Genomic DNA, 24,687 nt, shown 5'->3' with positions numbered 1-24,687 from the left:
GAACAATCTCTATTTGCATATGTATGTCTACAGATTGTACGCGCTGTTCGTCATTATGGATGTATGTACGTACATATATGTTTACAAATGAACGTATGAAAAAGATACGAGCCTCAAAGTGGTAGATGATGCCCGTTTGAAAAATATCCGCGACCTGCCTCTCGTCCGTTTCCCCACTTATTTTCTTCCTTTCGTTTCTTTCCCTTTTCCTTCTTCTTCTTTTTCCATGCCCGGCTTCTCTGGTCGAGAAACAGACGATTCGACTTGCGCATATGTTAGAAGGGTATTATTTATATTTGACCGTCAAATGAGAACCGCGCACATCGGCTTTTGCGACGTATTGTTTCATTTTCGCTGGGGTCACTCATGGATAATATATGCTGATGAAGCGACGCGACGGAACGAAAACAGCTAGCTGCTAGATTGTGCTTTATGTGGGAGAATTATTTTGTTCGCAACAATGGAATCACAAGTAACATAAATTTAAAAGAGCACGCCATTTGTCCCGTAATGGAACTGTAAGAACAGATAAGGTAAAAGTTCTCCAGTAATTTAACTATGCCAACAATGAGATACAGATATTATACGTGGTTTAGATCTTATCGTTTCGCGTTTGCACGTCGACTTTTGTTTCCTCTGTGATCATTGCGAAGATACAAAACAAACGTGTCTGGTAGAGAGAATTCGTTAAGTTGTTCACGAAAACGAATCTATTCGAACTAAGTTGATTTTGAATATTTTCATAAACGATTCGTACTTAAGCGAACTTTGATCGGAAGTAAAATATATGCAACGCAGAAGAGAGATCAGTTGTATCTTCGCACAACTTTGACGACATATTATTAACTTTGTCGTATTATATTAACCTACCTCAGAACTAAGTTAAATCATGTTCGCAGGTTTATACCACTGGTTCTTGCTGTTAGAAACTCGTGGAACTTAATCTGTCTTCGTCGACCAAACGCAACTATGCGTATTGTGTACAATACAGCGTACAACGATCCATAAAACTATCATCTCCTTTGACGATTTATCAACTAAAATATCGTTCGAAATTCTATGCGTTGGTTCATAAGTGGAAACATGTTTTTTCGATAGTAATTTATCTGGAAAAAGTGCAATAAGTTCGCACAAACTTGGTAGTTGTGTAGAAGTCTGAAGAGGTAGTAGATATATCACGAATCCTTTTACTGTAACTGGCGTTACGTTGACTCGAACGCGTTTCGATTTGAGACGCAGAGAAAGCTTCTCGTGCCGGTACAGCGTCGTGCTTTCGTTCGCCGAATTACCCGGACAAGAAGATCACACGTTTGTGCTTCAGTAGCAGACACACGGTATACCGAGAGCTTTCGTTCTGCGAATGGAACAACCGAGTTATGCCAACGTGTTCTTGGACGAGCGAGGGTATAAAAACATGCCGTTTAAAAGCAGTTTCAAAGGTACTTTATGGCGATGGTGAAAAGAAAATGTTGCACAAGGACGTTGGAAAGAAGAGTGGTGTCGATGAAGGAAATAGGAGTTTAAAGAAGTATCTCAAAATAGTTGTTTAAACGTGTACGTTAACGAGAAAAATTAATAACTACGACAGGAAAAATGAAATAGGTTTATTTCTTTAATCGCAGGAGAAACCTCTTTCATTAACATCGTCCAGGTCTAGTTAGTAAATAGGTATGCGTTAAAGGAAATTGCAATACGATATTTTATGGATATGTTTATTCAGTAGCATTGGTCGTAAAAGATGCACAATAACGAGACAGGATGGAAGCATCGATAATTAATATATTATAATAGCGGTGAATAACCACGAATTTTCAAACATGCCGATAAATCGATTTTTAAAGCATAAGCGTTCATACGGTTATGCAGCTTTCATACAAGTACGCTAAATTGTGAAAGAAGCAACAAGCGATGCAGTAAAAAAAACTTACGAGCAGCTCGTAAACTATTTATGCACTCGATACCACCCATATTATAAAGAGGATGATCGAGCGTATAAGTTGTAAGAACAAAATTAATTGAGAGAAGACGAACAATTCTTGGATTGATGCGGCATCGTTCTTTCGACGGCAATCTGCGTTAAATTGGAATTTTTCAAATAACGCATCGATCGTTTCTAATACGTAGCTTTCTATTAATATCGTTTTTATATTTAATAGCGAGGTCATTTTTAGTTTTATTACGCATAAACTCTACAGATTATTACTGTTAACCACTGTAACGCGTGAAGTCTGAAGGAACTTTCAAGGGGAGAGTAGCACATTACTTTGAGCTTTAAAACTTTGTTACACTTACTCTTCCGTGACTATACTTATTTAAAAATCTGTGTTTTTTTACTTATCTTTCCGAAACTTCTACTTTATATACTTCCTCAACTTCTTCCATCTAATTTAAATTCACTTGGAGAATAGCCGAAATAATAACTTCGTTGGAGAAATCCCACAAATGCATCGATTCTCCTCGCTGTCTCTTAAAAGCGAGCAAACGACTAATAGAAAATAAAAATAAAAGTAATGGGGAACGTACGAGTAATTTCGAAAGCAACCAATATACTTGATTTGACGATGTAAAAGTTTCAAACAAAAATAACAAACGGCACTAGTATGTAAATGGTCGAGTCGTTAACTAAGCACCACAGAATTGTTTTACTTCGATCGCACGTTGTTTATCGAGAATAATATCTTTTATTTGCCGAGTCAGCTCTGTGCTGACCAAAAATATCCATTAATATCGAATATAATTTCAATGAAGATCGTCATGCGAATACGAACGACGCAGTAAATATTAAATATTGCTAATTTCATTTCCCCGTTGCACTTGTATTTCATAAAATTTCAATTGTAAAGCTCGTACCGTGTTTACGTCGCATTATTTTACATATGCAATTGAATTTTCATTATCGCCTAACGCCAACTACGCTGTTGGTAATCATTCGTCGCGACGCATTGTCGATATAACTTATCACGAACAAGCTTTGGAATCTGGCAGAAGTGTTTTGGCGTAGGTACACGGAACAGTTGCAACGTCTTATAGCGTGGAAGTTGGCTCCGATCGACCACCCGGGAATCGCCGTCTATCGATAACGCGAAAATATGGAATAGATTCACAGTGTGAGTGCTCTTGGTGATGCGAATTTTAATGGAATGCCAGATGGTCTAATATTGATATCGAGCGGAAAAGTGTCCCTGCAATATCGCCAATGAGGATCGCGTGAATAATAAAATAAAGATTTGACGAAGATGCGAGGACCCATTTTCCGTGGATCGATGATAAATAGCCCGCCACGATGCGCGTCGCCACCGTCTACTCGAAATCCGTGCGTCGCGTTTAAGAACGTTGGAAATTTTATTCGTCGACAGATTCTTAATCCAACAAAAGCTTTCAATGAAATGAAGTCTGGCATCGCGATGCATTTCATTTTCTCCGCTTTTACAACGTATTTACTGCAACGATCGTTACAATGTTCCCTCATGGCAGATATATTTTACTGGAAAACGTTTGACGATTCGTTTCACAAGGAAATAAAGTATTCGAGCGATAGACGGTGAACAGGTCAAGAAATTTTAGTGGGCGAGTTCATTGTATAAGGATGTTCTTTGAAAGGCTGGGGAGATATGAAAATATTTAACGTTGCGGAAAGACCAACCGAGAGAAGGGCGAACAAGGGTCGGAGAGTGAAGGAAATCCGGTTATTTATTCAGAACTTTAATTCCTCGAGTATCACACCCTCGCTTGTTTTCTTCATTTCTTTCGACAGTTAAGGTCAGATAACTGCGCATTCGATTGCAAATTGAACGATTAATCGGATTTATAAGGGGATGAGCAAATAAATTGAAAGCAAATTGAAAGCGTTAACGCGATGAACGGATGAGCAATCCTCCTCGTGAAAGATGATGCTTTGTTTCTCAGGATAAAAGAGCATTCCTTGTTGAAGTATCGATAAAACATTTTAATGTTGGTATAGCTCTTCGTGCTCTATCGGGGTCGAGAAAAACGAGACACTGAAAACTCTAAATAATGAACTTATGTTTCGCTACGATATACACTCTATGCTTTTAAAAAAAAAGTTCTGCTTACCAAAAAAAGTCCGTTCTACACTTTCGATTCCATTTTACAGGTAGAATCACTTTATAGTCGGTTCTATTTCTCGTTACACAGAGCACTCTGTATAATAAAAAAATATTCTGTACGCGATAGAAATAAGTATGAAGTTACATGGAACACTAACTGTCGGTGAAATTCCCTGCAGAAATAATTGCACGATAAGGCATAATGGAATCGGTCACGATTGCGAGCACGCCGAAGAAGGAATACGCGGAACGGCTTCGCTTCTAGCCGATCAATAAAACTCCACTTCCACCCTACTTAACTTTGTATACTCGTAAAATTCTATTAAACCTCGTGCTCGACGAGTATACTCGCGCAGTGGCGAGGAAAGAGGAAAAAAAAAAATAATGCAGAAGGGTGAGAAATAAGGGTGGGCCGGCTTTGAACCGTGAATTTCGAGCGGGATTGGTTGACGAGAATACAAGCAGAGAAGACTCACGCGACAAAAGAAATGTAATTATACTTGTAACCACTCTATTCGTCGTCGTCCGCGGATTGTCGCAAATAATGGCAAATTAGGAATGGTAAATTCGCCTCTGCATAATCGAATCGAGGCTATAATGATGAAATATGATTCGTCGGGGGTATGGGAGGAACCGATTTCGTGTTCGTGTTTGCGTTTGCGCTCGAGTCCGTGACCATGCACTTTCGAATTTTCCCAAAACGATTCCGCCCGATTTCGAAACCAGATTCGTCTCCATTTCCCCAACTGTACCGGTTATTATGACGAATTACAATATTTATCACCGAAGTTCAAAACACTAGAAGAAGAGATGAAACAAGGCAAAGAAAAGAGAATCAGGAAGATGAGAAACGTTCCTTTCTATTTTTCAACGAATTGCGAACTCTTGATCATGACGGAAACAAGACGCGTTGTATAAGAAAGAAATTAAGAAGCGCTACGCGGACGGGAAATAATAAAATTCGTTTCATCCTCGAGACCTTTAACAGGCCGTTTTCTCTGCTTCTTCTAATTTCACCTACCGGATATTGTCTTTCCGCGGCAATATTGAAACTGACGTGAAACGTTTCCTCCGTCTGCTGTCCAAAGAATTTCTAACTTCGATATCCCGGCCAATCTGTCGGTGAATCATATACGACGCGTTCGAAAACATTCGGACGATCGTTTGTCTGCGGCGGGATGTCTATTAATTCGAACGTTAAGCACGATTTGTTTCTTTGTCTCTATTATAATAAGTACACATAGTAGAATGTCAGAATGAAATGTTTAAGCCGATAAATTGTTGCCATTTATACGTAGTTCTATGGAAAGAACGAATATCGATGGATATTTATTCATCGATCGATTAAGAAAATCGACGAAACTGTAGATACTTATGGACAGCGACACATCGAAACTGGAAAAGTAAAAAATGCTAATGATACACACACGAACATTTTCCAATGGAAATTAAATTAAACGCTTAGAAAACGTCTGTGGTTTAACGATGTATGTAAGGAAATTTCTAATTTGTAAAACTGAACAATGCCTGCTATTGAAATATAAGAACAGAGGGAAATTACTCGTAGAGTTGATTCTGATAAACGGGGTCCGAACGGACGCGGAAATCGTTCCCTCGACATGCGAGAGACGAAATTTATTCCGCTATCAAAATCTTCAGTGCACCGTCACCGGAGGGCAGCGAATTCAGATTTCATTGCACGTTTACCGTACTGTCGCCCTGACAAATCGTATTTTTACTATTCCAGGACTTGGAGACGTATGCGAGCGCACATCCTACAGAGGAAGAGAGAGAGAGAGAGAGAGAGAGAAAGAAAGAGAGAGAGAGAAAGAAAGAGAGAGAGAGAAAGAAAGAGAGAGAGAGAAAGAAAGAGAAAGACAGACAGACAGAGACATAGACACACATACACACATATAGAGAGCGAGAGAAAGAGAGAGAGAGGCTAACATGCGGATGAACGGTTGTGCAGGAGGAAAGTGCTGCGACAGAAATGGCATTGGATGGGGAAGCCAGGATATAGACGTCACGTACATTTACATCGGTTTGCTTGAAAGCAGCCTTTTTCCGTGTCACGACATCGTATCCCAGATCGGCAATGACTCCACGTGAGTTTGTTTTATGTTCCGATGCAAATATGTTCGTCCGATAGCAATTCTAATTATACCGATCGAGTGATTAGCCGCCTTTACTAATCGACCTAGAATTGGTATATTATATTTCGCTTCGATCCGTAAATTTGGAGTATAGAATCCTTCTCAAATTCTACTATAGAGATAATAGAAACAGTAGCTGGAGCTTAAATTAGTCAGATACGTTACGTATTTTTCTATGAATTATGTAAGACCGGCGTAATATTTCTCCTTGACAAATCGCTAGACGGTTTGAACAAGTAACATAATTTTAAGACTTACAAAAATCTATTTCTGCAATCCGCGACAAGAAGACAGGCGTCTTTTCTCGAGCTTGAGACAAGTAAATACTGTAACTAAGACGGGCAGAAAGTGCTGGCGAACTTTCCGCTACGTTTATTTGCATGGAAGTTTACTTTGAATAGCATTCGAATCTCGTCTAGAGCGAACAAGCGACACGTTTATCCCTTGACAATAATTTATATGTGGAAATATAAAGTATTGTTAAGAACTGTCTTAGGCAATATCTTTTTGACTTTTTAGAGAAATTTATCGAACCGTTTAACGTGGGAAGGATTATAAAATTAGCAACGAAAAAGTCGACGGTTACTTGGAAATTCAGATGAAGTTTCTTGAAACTGTGACTTGCCTTTCTTTAAGGCGCATTTTAAGAAACTGATCTCAGAAGCTGAGCCAGTCGGACGATTCTTTCTGCAAAAGAGAACACGGTCGGGAGCTTGAGGCCGGCGAAATCGATGACGTAGATATGAATTTTGCACGGTCCCCGAAACTTTGCATACAAACTTGCATTCCTCGTGAAACTCTCTCATACAAAGTATGCAAATAAGCAACTGGGGATCGACGTAATGTCTCGGTGGCGAATATCGAGGAAAATTTCTAATTTTCGAAGTACCTAGGCCACTATTAATTTATTATTACATTAGTTTGTAAGTTCATGACAAGCCGCGTTAACATGCTACCGTGAAACAAGGGACAAATTTTTCAAAGCTTTCCGAAGTAACTTTTCCTCCATCCTCCGTATTAAAGATCGTAACATCGATCAAGTTTCTAGATACTATCAAGAAACTGCTTAGTTCCCGACGATATTCGTAAATCGTATATTCCAACGAATCGTAACTAATAACAGCAGATTTGTTGCGATAAACAGAGAGGAATGGACGCAAAAAACTGAGGGACCAAGATAATATCGATCAGAGTCTCGAAAATTAACCGAGGCATCATTTTTCACGTACAATCCTTCGGAACTAGCGGGTAATAAAAAGAAAAAAGAATGAAAAAGAAAATTGTGACAGAAGGCGAACAAACTCGATGCGTTAAATCCATGCATTACCGTGAAAATGACGGCAAACTATGCAGGCCATGGTAAACGGAAGCAGTAAAAAGGAGAAACAAAGCTTGGTTTAAGATTTCCTACAAACAGCATCATCCTTTAAAGTCATCCCGACTGAGAGTAGAAAGAAAAGATGAATCGTGGAACATCGAGCGACCCACAGAAAGAACGAGATATTTGTTTCTGATGTAGGAAAAGATTCTATCTCTCGCATGACCGTTCGACCTGATATCCCGTTCCACTTTGAACCCTTTAAAGAGGTGAAATATGGAACGCGTTGGCAACCTGTTTCCTTAACTCTCGCGGTCCAATTTCTTCCCCCATTAAGTAATTGAATTTTTTTAATCTGTCCTAATCTCTACGGAAATGGTGGGGATGAAGGATAAGCAGGCAAAAACTTTTAACCAAGATATTTAACTACGGAGTTGCGTGGCCTGTCTTAAGCGCGAGTTTTCAAACTTTTCGTTGAAAAATTTAATTCAACTACACCTTGTTGTTTTATCGAAGCTGATCTGGCCAAGAATTTTCTTTTTCTTTCGCTTTCTACCTCGTTTTCTGCCTTTATTTTATTCTGAGAATAAATCACAGTTCATGAAATCTGAAATGCTATTAAAGATCGTTCGTAAAAGTTTGTACAGGAAATCTTATGTTTGCCAAAGGAAATATCGATGTCGACGTTTGTTAATATAATATTATCTTTAATAGAAATGGTTTTATCAATGCCCAGATGATCGATTAGTCTTCGTTAAATTCTGGAAACGAGAAAGAGATAAATATCGCATTTATACATTCGCGCGTTTGCGTGCAATTGGTATGGTTACAAGAATGATTTCTCTCGCGTGAATTTTATGTGCCTTAATAAATTTTTATAGGATGCCTATAAAACGAATGTCTTTTCTATGCCTTGACTTGAAGTCAAATCGCTTTATGTGCGAGAGACGCGTATGACACGCGTACGAAATCATCAAAATAAGAACGTTATACGATTTTTAAATATGGAAATCCTATAATGAAAAATACGAACCATATTTGATATATCGGTTTATTAAAACATTTACAACGAACAAGGCCAAGTAGATTTTAAGAACGAGTAACTAAATCTCAAAGGCTAGTTGTATATAAGGAAGTCGTGTATAAGAAAACAATTTGAAACGAAATTCTGAAATTTTGAAACGTTTTGGAATCTCTGCTATAAACACGGAAAGCTTTACAATTTACAAATTTACCCGCTTGATAATGTTAAAGAAAGTTAAATCTATTGTAAGGATCTTTAAATTAGAATTTCATCCTTATCGTCCTCAAAGGATATTCTTCAGTCCAGGATGCGTATTGTCAACGAACTCAGTCCAGAAAATATTCGAATCGGGTTTCCGATACCGTCACTCTCGCATCAACCTATACTTTGACGGTGCAAATTTCATCGGACTGTACGAAACGTGGCTCTACCACTCTCTATTCTCGAATATAATCCGTTTTGATCCCTGAATATCCTTCGGGACATAGCGATGACGCGGATCAGTCAGTCGACGAATCTATAATATAAAAAAGTTTCAACCAGTTGGAAAGCCACGATTTTCCAGAACTATCGCGTCACGGTCAGTATTTTTGCATCCCACGGAGATAATCTCCTTGCCAGCACATCGACTTTGATAATTCCGTTGGATATATTTTTCCCGGTTCCGATTACCACAAAAAGACATGCGTAAATTCTTGCAAAAGTATCCATTGTCGTGCGTCGCGACAACTTGCTCCCATCGACCGATTCGTCTCGATGGCGTCTTTCTTTTAACTAGGATTTCTTCCATTTTAACTAGGCGAATAAAATTCAACGCAGACTGATTTTTATTCTACGTTTGTTTGATCGTACGAAAATTGCGAATGTAATTTCCTTTCTGTTATATCTTTACAAAGGAATATGATTCTTGAATTTGTCTTATTTTGAATTAAAATTTCAAAAAATCGAAAATTAAAATGCCACTTTAATCGAACCTAATCCGATTAAGTGGCAAATATAGCCGTGATTTTGTATGTTTTTTTTTAATTGCCTGAAAGGACGTGTATCTTGATTTTTGCGGTTCGTTCCAAAAATGGAAAATCAGAACTCGCTGATGAACGTAAATTTTCGTGTACGTATAGGGAAAATGTTTCGTTAACGTGCTGTTTACAGACAGCCGTCATGCGAATTTATTTCGTTTGTTTGCTCGTAAATATGTCCTGTGTGTTTAATCGCCTTCGAAATTCTCCGGCACCTTGTTACGTTCATAACGCAAAACAAATATATTACCCTTTATCGAGCCAGTCCTTTCAAAGTAAATTTAGAAGGAAAATGTGTACGAAACTTTTGTAAGCGCGTTATTCAAATATTTTGGAATTTCTAGAAATTATCATACCGATTTTTAAATAATTTTGTCACTTAAAAATTTCAGTAGTTTCAATTTATAATTCAAACATTAAATATTAACTAATGTAGGAGTATAAAGAAATACATAATTATATCGAATTAAATGGATCTCTTTTCTTTTTTTCGGTAACTCTTTTTAGAGTAATTTTTTTCCTTTCATAGCACGTGCTGGCCGTTTCCTCGTTGCTCTCTTTCATCGATTTCGTTTTGCAAATTTCAAAATGACTAGTCGCGTTCTGTTTTAACGATAAAAAGGGCAGGTCACGTGTTCTCTCGTTTCTCGTGTAATTTGAACGTAAAAGACGAAATGCAAATTTCCCGGACCGTAAAATACGCTAATAAAATATTTTCATTTTCTTCGAAACAAAATCGTAAAACACGTTATCGTTGCTTTTATTTCAAAGTTCAACAATGGTTGTTGTTTATTCAATCGTTCAAAGCAATTCTTTATGTAACGTGACCCTACAATCGAGCCTTTCGGCCTTTAAAATTTAGAGAATATACGATATTATAAAGAACTTGTCGCATCGTTAGAAATTCCACAAAAATGTTTTCATGTTTCCGTATAGAGAGAATTGTATTCATGGAAAATTTTTTTTTATCAGGGACAGGTAGAAAATTGAACGCCGAGATTACGAATTAAATACCAAACCATCGGCGATAGAACGCTTTATTTGACGCTTTTATCTATACCTCCACGTCGATCTTATCTCAACGACGTACCTACATCGATTTCAACTCACACCGAACGCTCCTCGTAAGCGTATAAATTCTACCGTTTTATCGTTTATTTCCCATCGTTGTTCTTTTTTCCCCCCTCCCCTTTTTAAGTCGATGATATCGGTTAACTTATCGGCTCGTTGGTGACTTCAATTTTGAAAATTCCAACGAGAACTGTGTACAAATCTTTTGTCATTTGAAACTCGTGGTTAAATAAAAAACGCTTTGCCGTATGGAATTGATGAGAACGTTCGATGATTAAAGCATTCAATTTTTCCGCGAACAACGCGTGTTTTGTTGCAATTCCATGTGTCCGCTGGTTTGCGGCACGTTTATGACATGGCGAACAAAGAACTTTCATCGCGAACTAAATGGAAAATATTATATCCGAATAAAATAGATATCGCGTGTAAAATAGTTCAACAATTTGTTATTCTTTTTCACGCTATCATTTTGTGCTCGGTGTTCGCCCATCTCGTAGCTTGCACTCGACTATTCCATCACGGTAAATTATCGGTTATTTCGAACGTCACGATAAGAGATTTTTCTCTTAATAATTCGATTCGTTTATGCAGGTTCACACTTTGTACCCGGAGACACGAACATCGAACGCTGGAGAGCTCGTCGATAAACCAGACGACGATATTCCAAATCGACTATTCCACGGCGCGATCCAGCCGTGTATCCTTTTCTCCGTGAAACAAGATTTTAATTCAATCGACGCGTATCGTAGTCATAAAATATCAAATCGAATGCAACGGGCAAGTTGCGCGACGAGTAACGAGACCAACGAACCGGCCGAGACACGAATCTCGAAAAATTGAATGTACAAATCACAATTGTCCGATATTACGCACCATGTGCCATCCGCAATATCATTTTAATGAACTTTACCATGTTTCATACGTTGCGCACAAGCGACTTGGATAACGGCGATATTTATTACGTTTGAACATTGGTTAATTGAGCTTAACTCTCTGCATTAAATTTATAGCCGAGTATCTTACAACACGACTTTTGTATCCGTACCGTGTAAATTCTTTCACTTTGTAAAAAGTTGGTCGCAAAATGCATACTTTTCCTGCATCCTATCATTTTATTAACACATTACATTATATGAAGTATCAGTATCGAAGTATCTACACGTGTATTAATGTCGTAGCGCTTACAGCGTTATTAATTTAAAATTCACGAAACATTGACACAAGGTAAGACACCGGCCCTCATCTGGATCACGTTCAACGGCTCCTTCGAAGGAAACCGGCCACCAGTCTCCTCAATATCGGTTGCAAAGTGCATCGTCCCTAATCCCTGAGAAGGTAGTGTAAAAAGCGAGAAAAAGAGAAAGAGAAAGAGAGAGAGAGAGAGAGGAATCCATCTGCTTCGATCCAGGTGCATCTCGCCTCGTTTCGTCGAGATTCATTAATGCTCGATGCACATTAGCAAACAAACATCGCGTGCCACGATATCGTTGGTCGGCTGGTTCGCCAGTGGCGCGGCTTTTATCGAAATTAAACGAAAGATTAAATATACCTCGGGGAATGGACGCCATACATCGTTGAGTAAGGGTTGCTAAAGGAAGTTTCTCATCAACTTGCACACCCTTAAATCGCTCGGCAACCAACCAACCACCCCCTCCTCCTTCTCTCTCGTGTGTCGCTAACGTCGATGGAATCGACATCCTCACCGCAATCTCGAGATTCCCCGATGGATCAGAGACGAACCGACAACGTGTTTCTTCGCGACAGACGTGCGACGTGTAATCGTGTAGCCGCGTGATTAAATTCGCAGACGCGTGGAAAAGATCGCGAACGGTGTAATAAGCATAAAATTCGCGGATTTCAAGTTCGCTCGTAGCATCGGAAATTTTGAAATTGAAATGCTCGAGGGACTTCGTTACGCTTCAAACATGGCCGACACGGAACATTTCTGAAATTGCGCGAAATTTGAAAACCTTTCGATTAGTTGGTATTCGAGTGAATGGGTGTAGCAAATGACTGGCATTGCCTCGGATTGGGAATTGATATAGTTTAGAAAGCAATGGGAGTAGCGAGAGCGAAGCATGATTTTTCGTTCGCGTTCATAGAACCGAGCTTATTCGTGGTCGAGTCAATAATCGACACGTTTACAATTACATTACAATACAATGTACATTTACAAGTACATTACAATAAAATGTAATCTACAAACGAAAATATGAATCTAAATGAATCAAATAACGCAGTACGATGTATCCGGAAATAGTCTGAAAAATCTCGAGCTTTGTTTATAAATCGAGAGCCTCCAGAACAACGCAACTGATCGATAAATCCAGAGAACTGAGAACGTCTTGACGGGTGAAAAGCACGATTTGACGGTGAAAGTATCAGGATCTGTCAAACGAGTGTCCCTTTTCTTGCATCTTGTCGGAAACATTTGATAAATTTGGTCCATAGGCGAAACTATGTTCAAGCTGAAATTTCATTCGAAACGGGGACATTGTTGGCGCGCGCAAAGGAATCATTCTTGGATCTTTTACGGGACATTTGCGTTCGACGAAAATTCTACGAGGACGAATATCAACCACATTTGTAGTTTGCGTCTTTATTCGAGGATCGACCACGTCCTGGCAGAAAATAAAATTTTATTTTCTTCGTCCGCTTGCGCTTCCTCCCGGCATTGATAAAAGTAGTCCGTTCGAGGATATCACCTTTCGTTCCCAATACGTTTTGGATTAATCGATATTGAATTCGCGTTAGAATATCCGAAAAGTAGCGAAAGCAGTAATATATTGAAACGTAGTGGTTAAAAACCGTAGCTAAAATAGGATAAGATAGGATAACAGAAGAGTAATTTTTATTGTAAAATCATTGAATAAATAATACCTTCACGAATGTAAGTAGAAAGCATAACTATATAGGTTGCTTTATAAAAGAGAATTAAATGACAGTGGCACGCATGTGATCAAATTACATAAGCATACACGTACGTCTGTTGAGTAAGGTCAAAGCACAGCTGCATTCATAGCTAAACACGTTCATACGCTTAGTTACAGGCAAACTGCGACAGAAACTCCCTAATTATGTATAAACAAAACCAGCGTGGTTACAATCGTACGATGTACGTGAAATGTAATAATTCTCTAATGACTAGCTGCAATTCCGCAACCCACGACGAAAACACCAACATTCTGCCGCGGTTAAAAAAGGAACAAATTACCGCCATACTTTTTACCCACGATTTTCCAAGAAAAGATGAAAGAAATATGAAAGATAACGCGTCCCTTAGGCGCGCAGAATTGAAAGGAGCGAGGGATCCTCCTTCTTCTTCTTCTCTCTAGCTTTGTTTTTGTTAATAATGCAGCGTTACTAGCGCGAATAAAACAGAAGAGCAAAAAGTCGGAAGAGCTCGCGAAAACAGAAACGACAGGTAACAAGGAGATTCCCTCTCGTAGTCGTATCATCCGACCGTTATCTTTGTTCAGCTGATATCACAATGCAAGCAGAAGGAACACCCTCGAGATTCTAATTTGAGTGCAGACACGCAAGGGCGTCTAGCGACAGCTCGACCAGACTAGTCTGGAACAAGAACGAATGGGAGGCTCGAAACGCTGCACGAAAACCGTCCAGCTGAAGAGGACCATCAGACGACAACAGGACGAATGACAAGGGTAAAAGAAGCCGTTTCTCCAATCTGACGTGGTTACGGGTTTCATTTGTGGACAAATCTTGAGGAAATAAAGTTTGCGGTCAGATAATTTACGATCTTCCTTAATCATTGAGAATATTCCTAGAAGTTTGGTAATATTCCTACGTTTGTTTTAATTTGCTAACGTGCACACGTGCAAAAGTTATTATAACTATATAAATTAAGACAAATAAGAATGTGAATTAGCCAAATTAGTTTAGCGTCTCTTGAGAATGGGAATTTCGTGCGAACGTCTATAGCGGGTGATAAAGTTTCGAGCATCGGAGACTCGAGAGAAGAGTATGTGAACCGCGTGCACGAGATTAGAGTGCGAAAGTAGAGAGCGTGGTTTGCCACGATTTTGGACGGCTGTCGCTGAGTTTTTCCTGGGAATGTTTGCTAAGTTCGCAAATTGTTCAAACTGACAAATTCGCGAAAGTTGGGAAAATAGACATACCAAATGGTAAATACAACTGCAAAAATGTTTTCGTTATTATTATCGCTATAATTATTGCCACTTCAAGGAAATATTTTCGGAACGAAGAATCGGAAGCAGATTTAGATATCGCGATGAATTTCTCCGCGTGGACGTGTCAAGAATCATCTTCGAAAAAATCCTGACGTACGTAATTTCAATATAACTCGAAATACAATGTTTACATTCTATTCTATCCTTCCATAAGTTAAACTCGAAAATAATTGACTTTTATAACAACTTCTTCACTTGAAAAATAGTAACTTTGAAATTATTGATTCGGAACTTCAAAGGTAACACGAGAGATAAAAAAGAGATGTCGTAAAAGCTGTCCTTTGCCAAATACTCTGAAAAGTTAGTTTACTCAACCATCGGAAGTTAGCTAAGAGACAAAAAAGAAAAAGAAAAAGATGCGAAAGCAATAGCCGATAGACAAACCACGTCAATTAAACAGACGTACATCAAACAAAGATATCGAGGGAAGAGTATTCCCCCGGGCACAAAGAATCGACAAAGGGACGAGAAGTGGTTGTGGGAAAACTCACAAGCTGAAAAACATCAAGCTATCGGCAAAAAAAGAAGATGGTAAATAAAAGGAATAACGGGGCAATCGACCGCCTTGAGAATCGAATGAAGTGGTAATTCGATTGAGCAACGCAATAGTCAAACACGAGCTGGCGATAAAGTTTGACAAGTGGAATTGCGGAGGAGATAAGAAAAAAAATAGTTACGGAGGAAAGTAGTAGCGTGTGAAAAGTGGCGAAGAAAAATTTGACTACGCTAGAGATCGAGCAAATGGCTCGAGGGTAGAGAGGGAGGGATAAGGTGTGGCGGTATGTCGTGTTAACAGTGGTACAAAGCATTCGCGAGCAGGGGATGCAAATCTTTTGTAGAGGTAACTACGTGACGTGTAAGCGTATTTATTACCTTGCTGCAGAAGTTTAATTCGCAGGATGGCTCTGGATAAAACGAAAGAAACAGTTAGATTGAAAGAACGAAAGAGACTACTTAGTCGGAAGGAAAAATTAAGGATATTTAGTAATATTTAAAGCGAACACTGTAAAATTCAAAGATATCTATTTCATTAAACGTTATTTAATTATTTTCTTATACTATTACTTCGTTATACTATAAGAAAGAATCACGATAGGTATAAAATATTTTCGAATGAATAAGGTCCGTTTTGAAAGCGATGAATTTGGAAAAACGAACAGTTCACTCAGTGTTCTTTTTTTCAATTTAGAATTATGTAAGAACAAACTATACACTGAACGTTCCGAGAATATCTTAAATCTATAATCGTATAGATAGAATGACAGTTTCTCAATTTCTTTTTCCTTTCGAATTCATAGAAATTCGCTTTCGAAGATCGTGACAAGTTTTCGCTTGACATGCTCGAAAGAAGCATTTACGATACAAAAATAGTTTATCAATTTCCGCGTGCACTCTTGTGCAATGAAATCGGTCGAATTTTTCTCTTTCATAATAAACTCGAGGCGACGCTTCCATGTTCGCGTCAGTAGAAAATTGAAAAGCCGTACAAACGAAAGAATTTAAAGAACGTCATTAAAGGAACGAACGGCGTCAAAGATCCTCCGATGTTTCTCTTTGGTAATAGAAATACCAGAGCCAGTGATAACATTGGTAAAACGACATGATGAGAACGGAAATAGCCCGGACGATGCGGCCAACGAAATGGATATTTGTCATCTAACTCTTATTCCTTTATCGCCGCGTTTCTTCACCCGATTTTTCTATGTAGACACCATGAATTTCACAATCTGCATATTTCACGCAACATTGAACATTCTTACGGAACTTTTGGAGTTGTTCGCTCGAATCAATCGATAAGATTCGAACACATTTCGCGAGAAGTAGCTCCGTAACGGAGGAATTATTTTTTCACGCGATCAGATGCTCGTTACAAACTGAACAATTTTCAAAAATAAATAGTTCAGACAATAGATGGAAAATTTTAATGATATGAAATTGAACGTCCGATAGAATAACATTTAATTTTTATATGCACAATTTTGAAGGCTACGCTTTTATTAGACCTGAAAGTGTAGAAATCTTTTCGAAATGAGGACGTTGTCCAAGAATAGTCTCAGTTTATCAGGAAAGAGGAACATCTGTTATGTTAGAGTCCAGAAAAGGAACAAATATATAAAGTGGACAAACAACAGAAGTGTATGAAAGAAAATTGAACTTGGAATGAGATTGAGAGACTCAGAAGGAAATCTTGACCATCGAGCCAATTCACGGTTACGAAATTATCGTTGATGCACCAATATTTTCAGCAGAGAACACGAGATAACACGTTCGTTTCTTTGAGTGTTCGATTTCAGTAGCAACCACAGCTGTTGGTTTAGGATTAGGACGATCTCGATTGGAACGAACACAGTACACGAAACGCGAATTTGTGGCTTGGCAAGGAGTAAAAGTCGATAGATGCTTGCTTACGTTTTCGACGTGAAAAGGTAGTATATTCGACCTGGAATGCATCTGAAATGGAAAAATCTAATTTTGTCACATCTCCTCTGGCGAACTGTGCCAAAAAATCACTTGCTAATAATACCTTCGACATATTCACATTAGCCTCGTTATTCAGGCTTTCAAAGAGAAACTAATTTTATGAATGTTAAAGGATTTATAATTGAAATGGAATATTTGAACAAACGTGAAACACCCGCAAGACAAAAATTCGATAGTTTAATATTCAGTTCGATGCTAAAATTCAACTTTGACGTATAAATATTCCAATGTCTTTTTCAATTTATTTTAATAGACGTTCCTATCCCATTCTGTCATGCCTTTGTATTCACAAGCTGTTCCCAAATTAAAAACTTTTTGGATTTCTATAATTATAGCTCATACATCAGAACAAACTGTATGTACATTGCATAGATAATCCACGACAGCGTAATACATTATGAAAACAGTATATCAATCAGCCTTTTAATAGAAAAATTCGAGCTTTCCATAACAAATGTTACCAATTGATATGAAATAAAGCCAATGGAGCTATACTTTAAGATCTCTGCTATTATATCATTGTCATTACATATTTTCTGTGGATATTCAATATTTTTCAAATATTCGTACATAGGGTATATTCCTTGGAATGATTTCCTACCCGCAGTTTCAGCACGAACTGTAGATTCTTCGTTCCATTATAGGTAAAAGTATGGCAGATTCATATCTGTTCCTGGTTACAAGCGAGTCACAAAGCTACACCCGTTTCTCCCGATACAACAGCATTTTGAAACAACTCCGCGTTTAGACGGAACAGAACACGTTTTCAGAGATGTACATATTCGTTTCGTTACTTTTCGCTGAAAACTTTCGCATCCGTTCCTAGTTCTTTCGACCGCGCGTACTTTTCATATACCCATGGCCTTTGTTCTTCCCCGGAAAATTCCACTTTGTAACTCCCGTTCTTTGTCAGATACTCCCGTGGAATTCATTCTCTGTGCGCTATAATCCCTTTACCGAAGGTGACTTCAAACGTGTATCTACCGATTGATCCTTCCTGGTAAAGGTTGAATTAACTCATTAACTTCAACTTGCAATCCGAAACCGTGACATTAGAAAATGGGGACACATCGTTCAATAAATTCTCCGAATCTGATTGATGGTTTCTCTTCTTTTTCTTTTCATGTTCCTTTCGTTTTTATTTTTTCTTTATTTTTTTTTTTTTTTTTTCACGTCTATGATTGTATTTTTCCCTTTTTAAACGGTGAATGGGTTCAAATTTAATGTTACTTGCATCATCGTGGATAATATCGTTATACAAATTTTACACTGAATTCAAGTTTCTCAATAGACTAAAAGATATAGTAAAATATTGACATTTAAAATGAATGGAAGAAGTTCTTAAAGAGAGATATTACAATACCAGGATATAAATATATTCGAACGATAATTCATCGAAATAGAGCTTAGTAAATTTTGGGGAATAAAAATCAAAGATAGCACGTTTTGAGAAACGGGACGTTTGAGAAAGATACGGGACATGATATGAAACTTTATTGTCAAAGCATAACGAAAACTCGAACGTCGCCTGGCAGAAGCAATAAAAGTTGTCAAACAACAGCATCGTTTCACGAGCGAATCTTTAACTGTCCTTGGCCGGTTAGACACGAGGAATTGAAACTTTGGAAGTAGAGATGCCGTTAAACGTGAATCGCGTACCCGAGATAACAATATCAATGAAGACATAACGCGAGTGCATCTTACTAATAATAACACGGGTGATCAGGTATATAGGACAAGGACAGCGAAATATGTATTAACCGATCGTAACGCGAGACTAGAGAAGCGTGAGTCGTTTCATGAATTAAGATAATTGCAACGACGCGGAAGCACGTATAATTCCCGGAAAATGGAAGAATAAAACTAAACTAACTAAACTAAAAATTGTACGAACGCATATCGTAGAAAATTAATTGTCTTACCATTTCCATTAATTTTTGGCGGTATGAGTAATTTCAATGTATCCTTCTAACTAAGCTGCAAGATAAAAGATTAACTCTATGGACAACTAATGCCTAAATGTATGGATTTAACAACAAAAAATGAGATTTTTTCACTCCGAAAAAAAATGTGAGAGAATTGGCACACGGTTATTAAAAACTTCGGCCATTCTGTGAAAGCGTAAAGCTTCGACTGTAAATAATTTCGAAGCTGGGTGAATAGTGTTTGATAGAATTTAATACAGGGTATCGAATCAAACAAATAAAACGAAAGATTTTTCTCTGTGGAGATTACAATGATAGAGCCTATCCTAAATTGACAAAATGCATATTTCACTTTGTACTCTCTAAAAACTCTTTAACCTCTCTAAACTATTCCAGCTATCGCGTACAATCGAATATTTTTTAGAACGCCCGAGCAAATCCGTAACCGATCTATACAAACGACACATACAAGTACATTAAAACATTATTAACTGTATAATTTATTAAAACACTAAAAATCATTCTATGCATATGGATATGTAAAAGCTATTAAGTAAATTATATTATATCATTGTAGGATGCAAGCAAGTTCTCTTACATATCTACGTTCTCATGAATATTCATTTCCTCTGATTGATCACATTAACGACGTGTAAAATATACTTATATATTTTATGTAATCGTCACGTAATTAAATAATCAGAGAACATTTGTTCGACAGATTTTCATACAGGAGGTATAAACATGTAGAATACAAATATTCTGATACTCGATCATTGCACATATATTCCAGACAAGAATATAACAATAAATCACCGTACAACGATGCTCTCAATTTCTAAGTAAATCCATTGGTTCCGCAGATAAACAAGAGAAAACAAATCTTTCTAGCAACAATTCAAATGTCATTCATCCGTAATAAAACGCGTCACTCGCGTCCCGACTGCGGCTTACAAGTGCACGACCACTCTCCCTCGCATCATTCCCTCAAAACTATGGTCGAGAATATATCTCCCTCTCCTGTCTGCTACCCAGTATAGCCTGATTCCCTGTTACATCCTCCTTTTCTCCAAGCTAAACGTTATGAGAACATGGAGTGACAGGCGAACGTAATTTCCCATGACGAACAAGGGCCCGTCACTCGATGGTCTAGCGGACACGAAAGAGGTCTCCCCCTTGAAACTTAGCGGGGCTAAAAGCCGTAAAATTCGCCCGAATAGTAACAGGTTGCCGTAGCTAGACAATCACGGTTGCATCGTGTTGAAACGCAGTCGTGTCACGATTTTCTGTCGGATAAAATACGAGAAGATAAACGTGTAATTAACAGATCGATTTGAAAACAAACGTATTCGTCCATCTGTGCAATAAGCCAGATAATATCTGCATGCGTGTATGTATGCGTTACAGGATGCGTGTACACGCCGCTCGTGCCCGTACAGATGAATTCGTGGTTAATAATTCGAATGGGAATACGGACGTTCGGTTTTACGAGCGCATCGTTGCTCGATTGTCACGGCGCTGAATTTCCGGTTGATACTACGAGAGGTTTTTTTTACCGGTGAAACGCGATTATTTTCGCGTATGTGCGGTTCGACACTTTTCAATATGACGAGACATCAAGTGTCGAGCTGTCTGGAAACTTGAGCTTCCGGATATTTTGTTTCTGGCTTTATGGAACGCTTCGAGAGAACTGAAAGCTCGTGAAAATAGTGATAGCGCTGTCTGTCGTATCGTGATAGGCAAGCACTTTGATGTATTTATCTAATACGGAAAAATAATAAGACATGTGGATATTTAATTCATAAAAATAAATTTGGAAAATATCGCAACTACCCTGTCTCCATAATTTACCGACCCATATTTTCCAACTCAAGTGTCCAAAACTTCCCTCATTACTCGCTTCTAACGATCTCTATCTCCCAGATGCATATTCATTTCACGTTTTTCCATATAATTAAACGAATTCGCTAACGTATTTTGGAGCTAACAGAGGGATAGACTCCTTTCGTTACGCTTAAAATCTTCTCCGTTAAACCTATTTTTTACGTAACCAGGTAAAAAAGATTTCCTGGATATTGTGGCTTTAATATTCTGTACTGTAGCTATCAAATTCTGTCGTGCAGGTAACGGAAAACGCCGAGGAATTACGTTTAACAAATTTTTGAACAATTTTTTCAAGCGCCATCAACGACCATTCTCCCGTCGTTTATTCAGAGTCTCACAATGGGAACGAATTAAATATTTTAGAGGAGAGCAACTTTCCACGAAAGCAAACATTTCACGCAGAATAACGTCCTCCAACAATGAAGTCGCATCATTTGCAACAAATTTTACGCTCCAACGGGTATCTCGCATAAGTTAATACCTAATGCTTTCCATTCCGCGCCGCAAAATCTATTATATTTGTATACTGTATTACGTATATATTTTCTCATATCGAGCCTTGGGAACTTTCCGAAATTTATTTCCAACCAATAAAGACGTCCGAACCTCGTGATATTTTCGTAACTTTAAAATACAGTTATCGCCCGACCGTGGCCAGGTTCACCACAGCGTGTGTTATATGCCCGAATACGCTCGGTTCGGGCCGCACGAAACAGGAAAAATTTATCGTGCTACGTAGAGTTAACAGGATGTTTCGTGCAAGTTGGCAGCGGCGTGTCGCTGATAACGTAGCCGGATTACACGCTAAAACTTCGGGGGTGTAAAAGGGTTTAAACGGATGGACGTGAAGCGCGTGGCTTCGGAAACGCCAAGAGGGGTCGATGAATCCTGCGATTTCGAGCTGGTGAAGGAGCCGAAAGATAAAACCGTACGATTAAATAAGACTGATCACGAGCCATTTCGAGGTATTTAACCCTTAGACTACTAACGGGACACATAGAACTCATCGACCACAAAGTATATGTACAGTTATTATTGGTATTTGGAGCTATACGAACTTTTTATTTTTTCGTATATCCTGTGCCTTTTTATCTTGTTACTATCTACTGTGCTGTACTTTTGTAATTACTGCGCTCACAGTTTTACTGCAGACACTTGTACAGTACCAGTGAAACACGCATTCCTCTCAGCAGCTCACCACTGCACTCCTGACTTATTCTGTCTACAAATATTTCATTGCACAACTATACTTAAATTATATCTGCATCTATAGGTGTACACCCAGTGAAAAGAAGCATAGATTTGAAAAAAAAGACTTTATAACGTTACACGACTGCGAAATAACCACTAACGAACAAATTATTCAAGATTAATCAGAGTGAAATCATAACTCGCGAATAATTAGCTGGAATGATGGAGAATGATTGGCGTTAATTTCCTGTTGTTTAATCAGCCTGGGTGGAGTGATAGTTTAGGCTGGTACGGTCGAACGAGGAAAATGTGAAGTAATTTTCTATATCGAGCAGGTGGAAACGCGTTTAAAAGTGGCCCAGGGGTGTCGTCGGAAATAAAAATTCCCACAGGCGGTAAATTGTTCGAGCGAGTGCTCGGAAAGTCGCAAATTGCCGAGCACTTTTTGATGCGCGCGTTGCAGCGCGTTCGGCGGCCGTTACCAGGGAAAATTACCGACTATAATTTCGGGACGGCTAGCGCATGCATGGGATAACAGTACGGCTACGGGGTGCACACGAGAGTCAGATACTGGTACATGTAATTCACATTGTGCTTTTGGGCTGGACGCGTGATTAACAGTTTAGAATGCACGCAGCGCGGAAATGTTTAACATCTCGGTCAGTAGGTGAGCTTGCGATTAACACCCAACTGTATCGGAGGGTTGGGCGCGAGGGATGCGATTTATGGCCCGCTTCTTCGTTTCGCCGTGAGATCGACAATTTTACTTGATTGCCGTGAACAGTTGCGAGTGAATTGGAGCGCTGATTGTTTTGCGTGTTTAACCATTGAAAGTGATACGAGAGAGAAATTTTAAAATTTCTGGATACCGTATAGTAATTATAATAGAAGATAGAATACGTAATGCTGAATATCCTGAAATAAGCGATACTTTGTGAAAGACGAGAATCGTGAAGTTCCATCGCTTTAAATAATACTTCAGGATCGAATATCAACATACACGTTTCTCATCAAATCAAGTTTCCAACTAATTATGGAAAACGCTGCTTCCTCTCACTGGTATCCATTTTTTTCCCGCTCTTCATCAATCACCGCTCTTCCTGCCTTTTTTAATCAAGTCCATCGTTATCCTACTTAATATACGTTTTCTAATCATCTTTCACGTACACATTACCCCGGTCTTCCTTCCTACGCTAACTTCCTACGTTAATCAGTGTTCGTCTTCATAATCTCATATCTGCTAACGTTATAACGCATTCCTTATGAAAGAATTTTCTTCCTGTCCTTCTTGTATGTAAAAAACCTGTGTATATACTCCTGGCGTTTCCTTTCTGCATGAAGCAAGATAAAATCTTTTCATACTCTGAATGACGCTCGAGAATACATATAATATAATACGGTCAAAGGAGCATGTGCAATCTTAGAGTATAATTTCTTTTCAGATCGTTGGTTATGAATGTTCCGGCAATATACTCGTTTCTTCGAATAAAACTATGCCCCTTTTGGAACACGTTCCTTCTTTCACGTATTTTGAAACATTTTTTGTAAATTAAACGATAGTCTTCCAGCAAGCTACGAATATATCCTTCGCTCTCTTTACTGCGCTATTTCTTTCACCGTATCCGATACTTCCGCGTCCAGAAAATATTCGATCACATTTGTCAAAAAACTTACATGCTCGTATCACAATCTCAAATATTCGTTCCAAACGCTCTACGTTTATACCTCTATCGATCTATACCAAATACTCTTCATTCGCACATTCACAACTACAGCCAAGCTATTCGACAAATTGTATTGCCGTAACGTCCAACCACAAATATCGCAACTATCTTTCCAAAATATCCAATTTCCAAGTAATTTCTCGAAACAAAAGTCATCGCCATCCTCGTTATTATCTCACGTAGCCAAAGAAATAATTGAGCGTACAAGCTAGGACCGGGACATGGAATATATTCGGTCGCACACTTATCTGGAGTTCGACTTTTCTCGTGGTCGGGTAACGTGCACGTTCATCGAATTTCGCATGCTCTTGGGCTGTGACGCTTCTGGCACGGAATCCTTCCGCTATCGTTTACAATGCACCCTATATCGAAAGTTCTCCACAGCATGTGCGCTCGGATCCGGCGACACAGTTTCCCTCGGAATCATTTTGCCTGCATACCTCATATCCGAAGTTCACCAACTTTGAATTTACTTCCGCATCCGCGAATACGGCGCAGGAAGGAAGAAGTCATCTGCGCGAAACAGCTCGCTACGCGATCGTTCGTAGAAGTCTAATCTCTCAAAGCGCGAGATTCGTCGTTCGACGTTCGACGACTGATTTTAATGCACCACGCTACC

The 24,687-nt window shown here is 38.7% G+C and overlaps 1 protein-coding gene across 2 annotated transcripts in view; it reads right to left on the bottom strand.

Moving 5' to 3' along the window:
* LOC100642860 (alkaline phosphatase) overlaps positions 1–24,687 on the bottom strand; it is a 221,775-nt gene that overhangs the window by 105,796 nt on the left and 91,292 nt on the right. The window contains exon 2 of one of the 2 annotated variants that reach the window (XM_048411195.1): positions 15,737–15,768. The exons of the other annotated variant lie outside the window; for it this stretch is intronic. Within the exon in view, the coding sequence (XP_048267152.1) occupies positions 15,737–15,768 (32 nt within the window). The remainder of the gene's footprint in view (positions 1–15,736; positions 15,769–24,687) is intronic. 2 annotated transcript variants of the gene reach the window in all.

This window comes from Bombus terrestris, chromosome 12 (assembly GCF_910591885.1).
Source record: "Bombus terrestris chromosome 12, iyBomTerr1.2, whole genome shotgun sequence".
Taxonomy (NCBI): domain Eukaryota; kingdom Metazoa; phylum Arthropoda; class Insecta; order Hymenoptera; family Apidae; genus Bombus; species Bombus terrestris.
The sequence above is the reverse complement of the archived record's forward strand: the minus strand, read 5'-3'. Positions and strand labels throughout refer to the sequence as shown.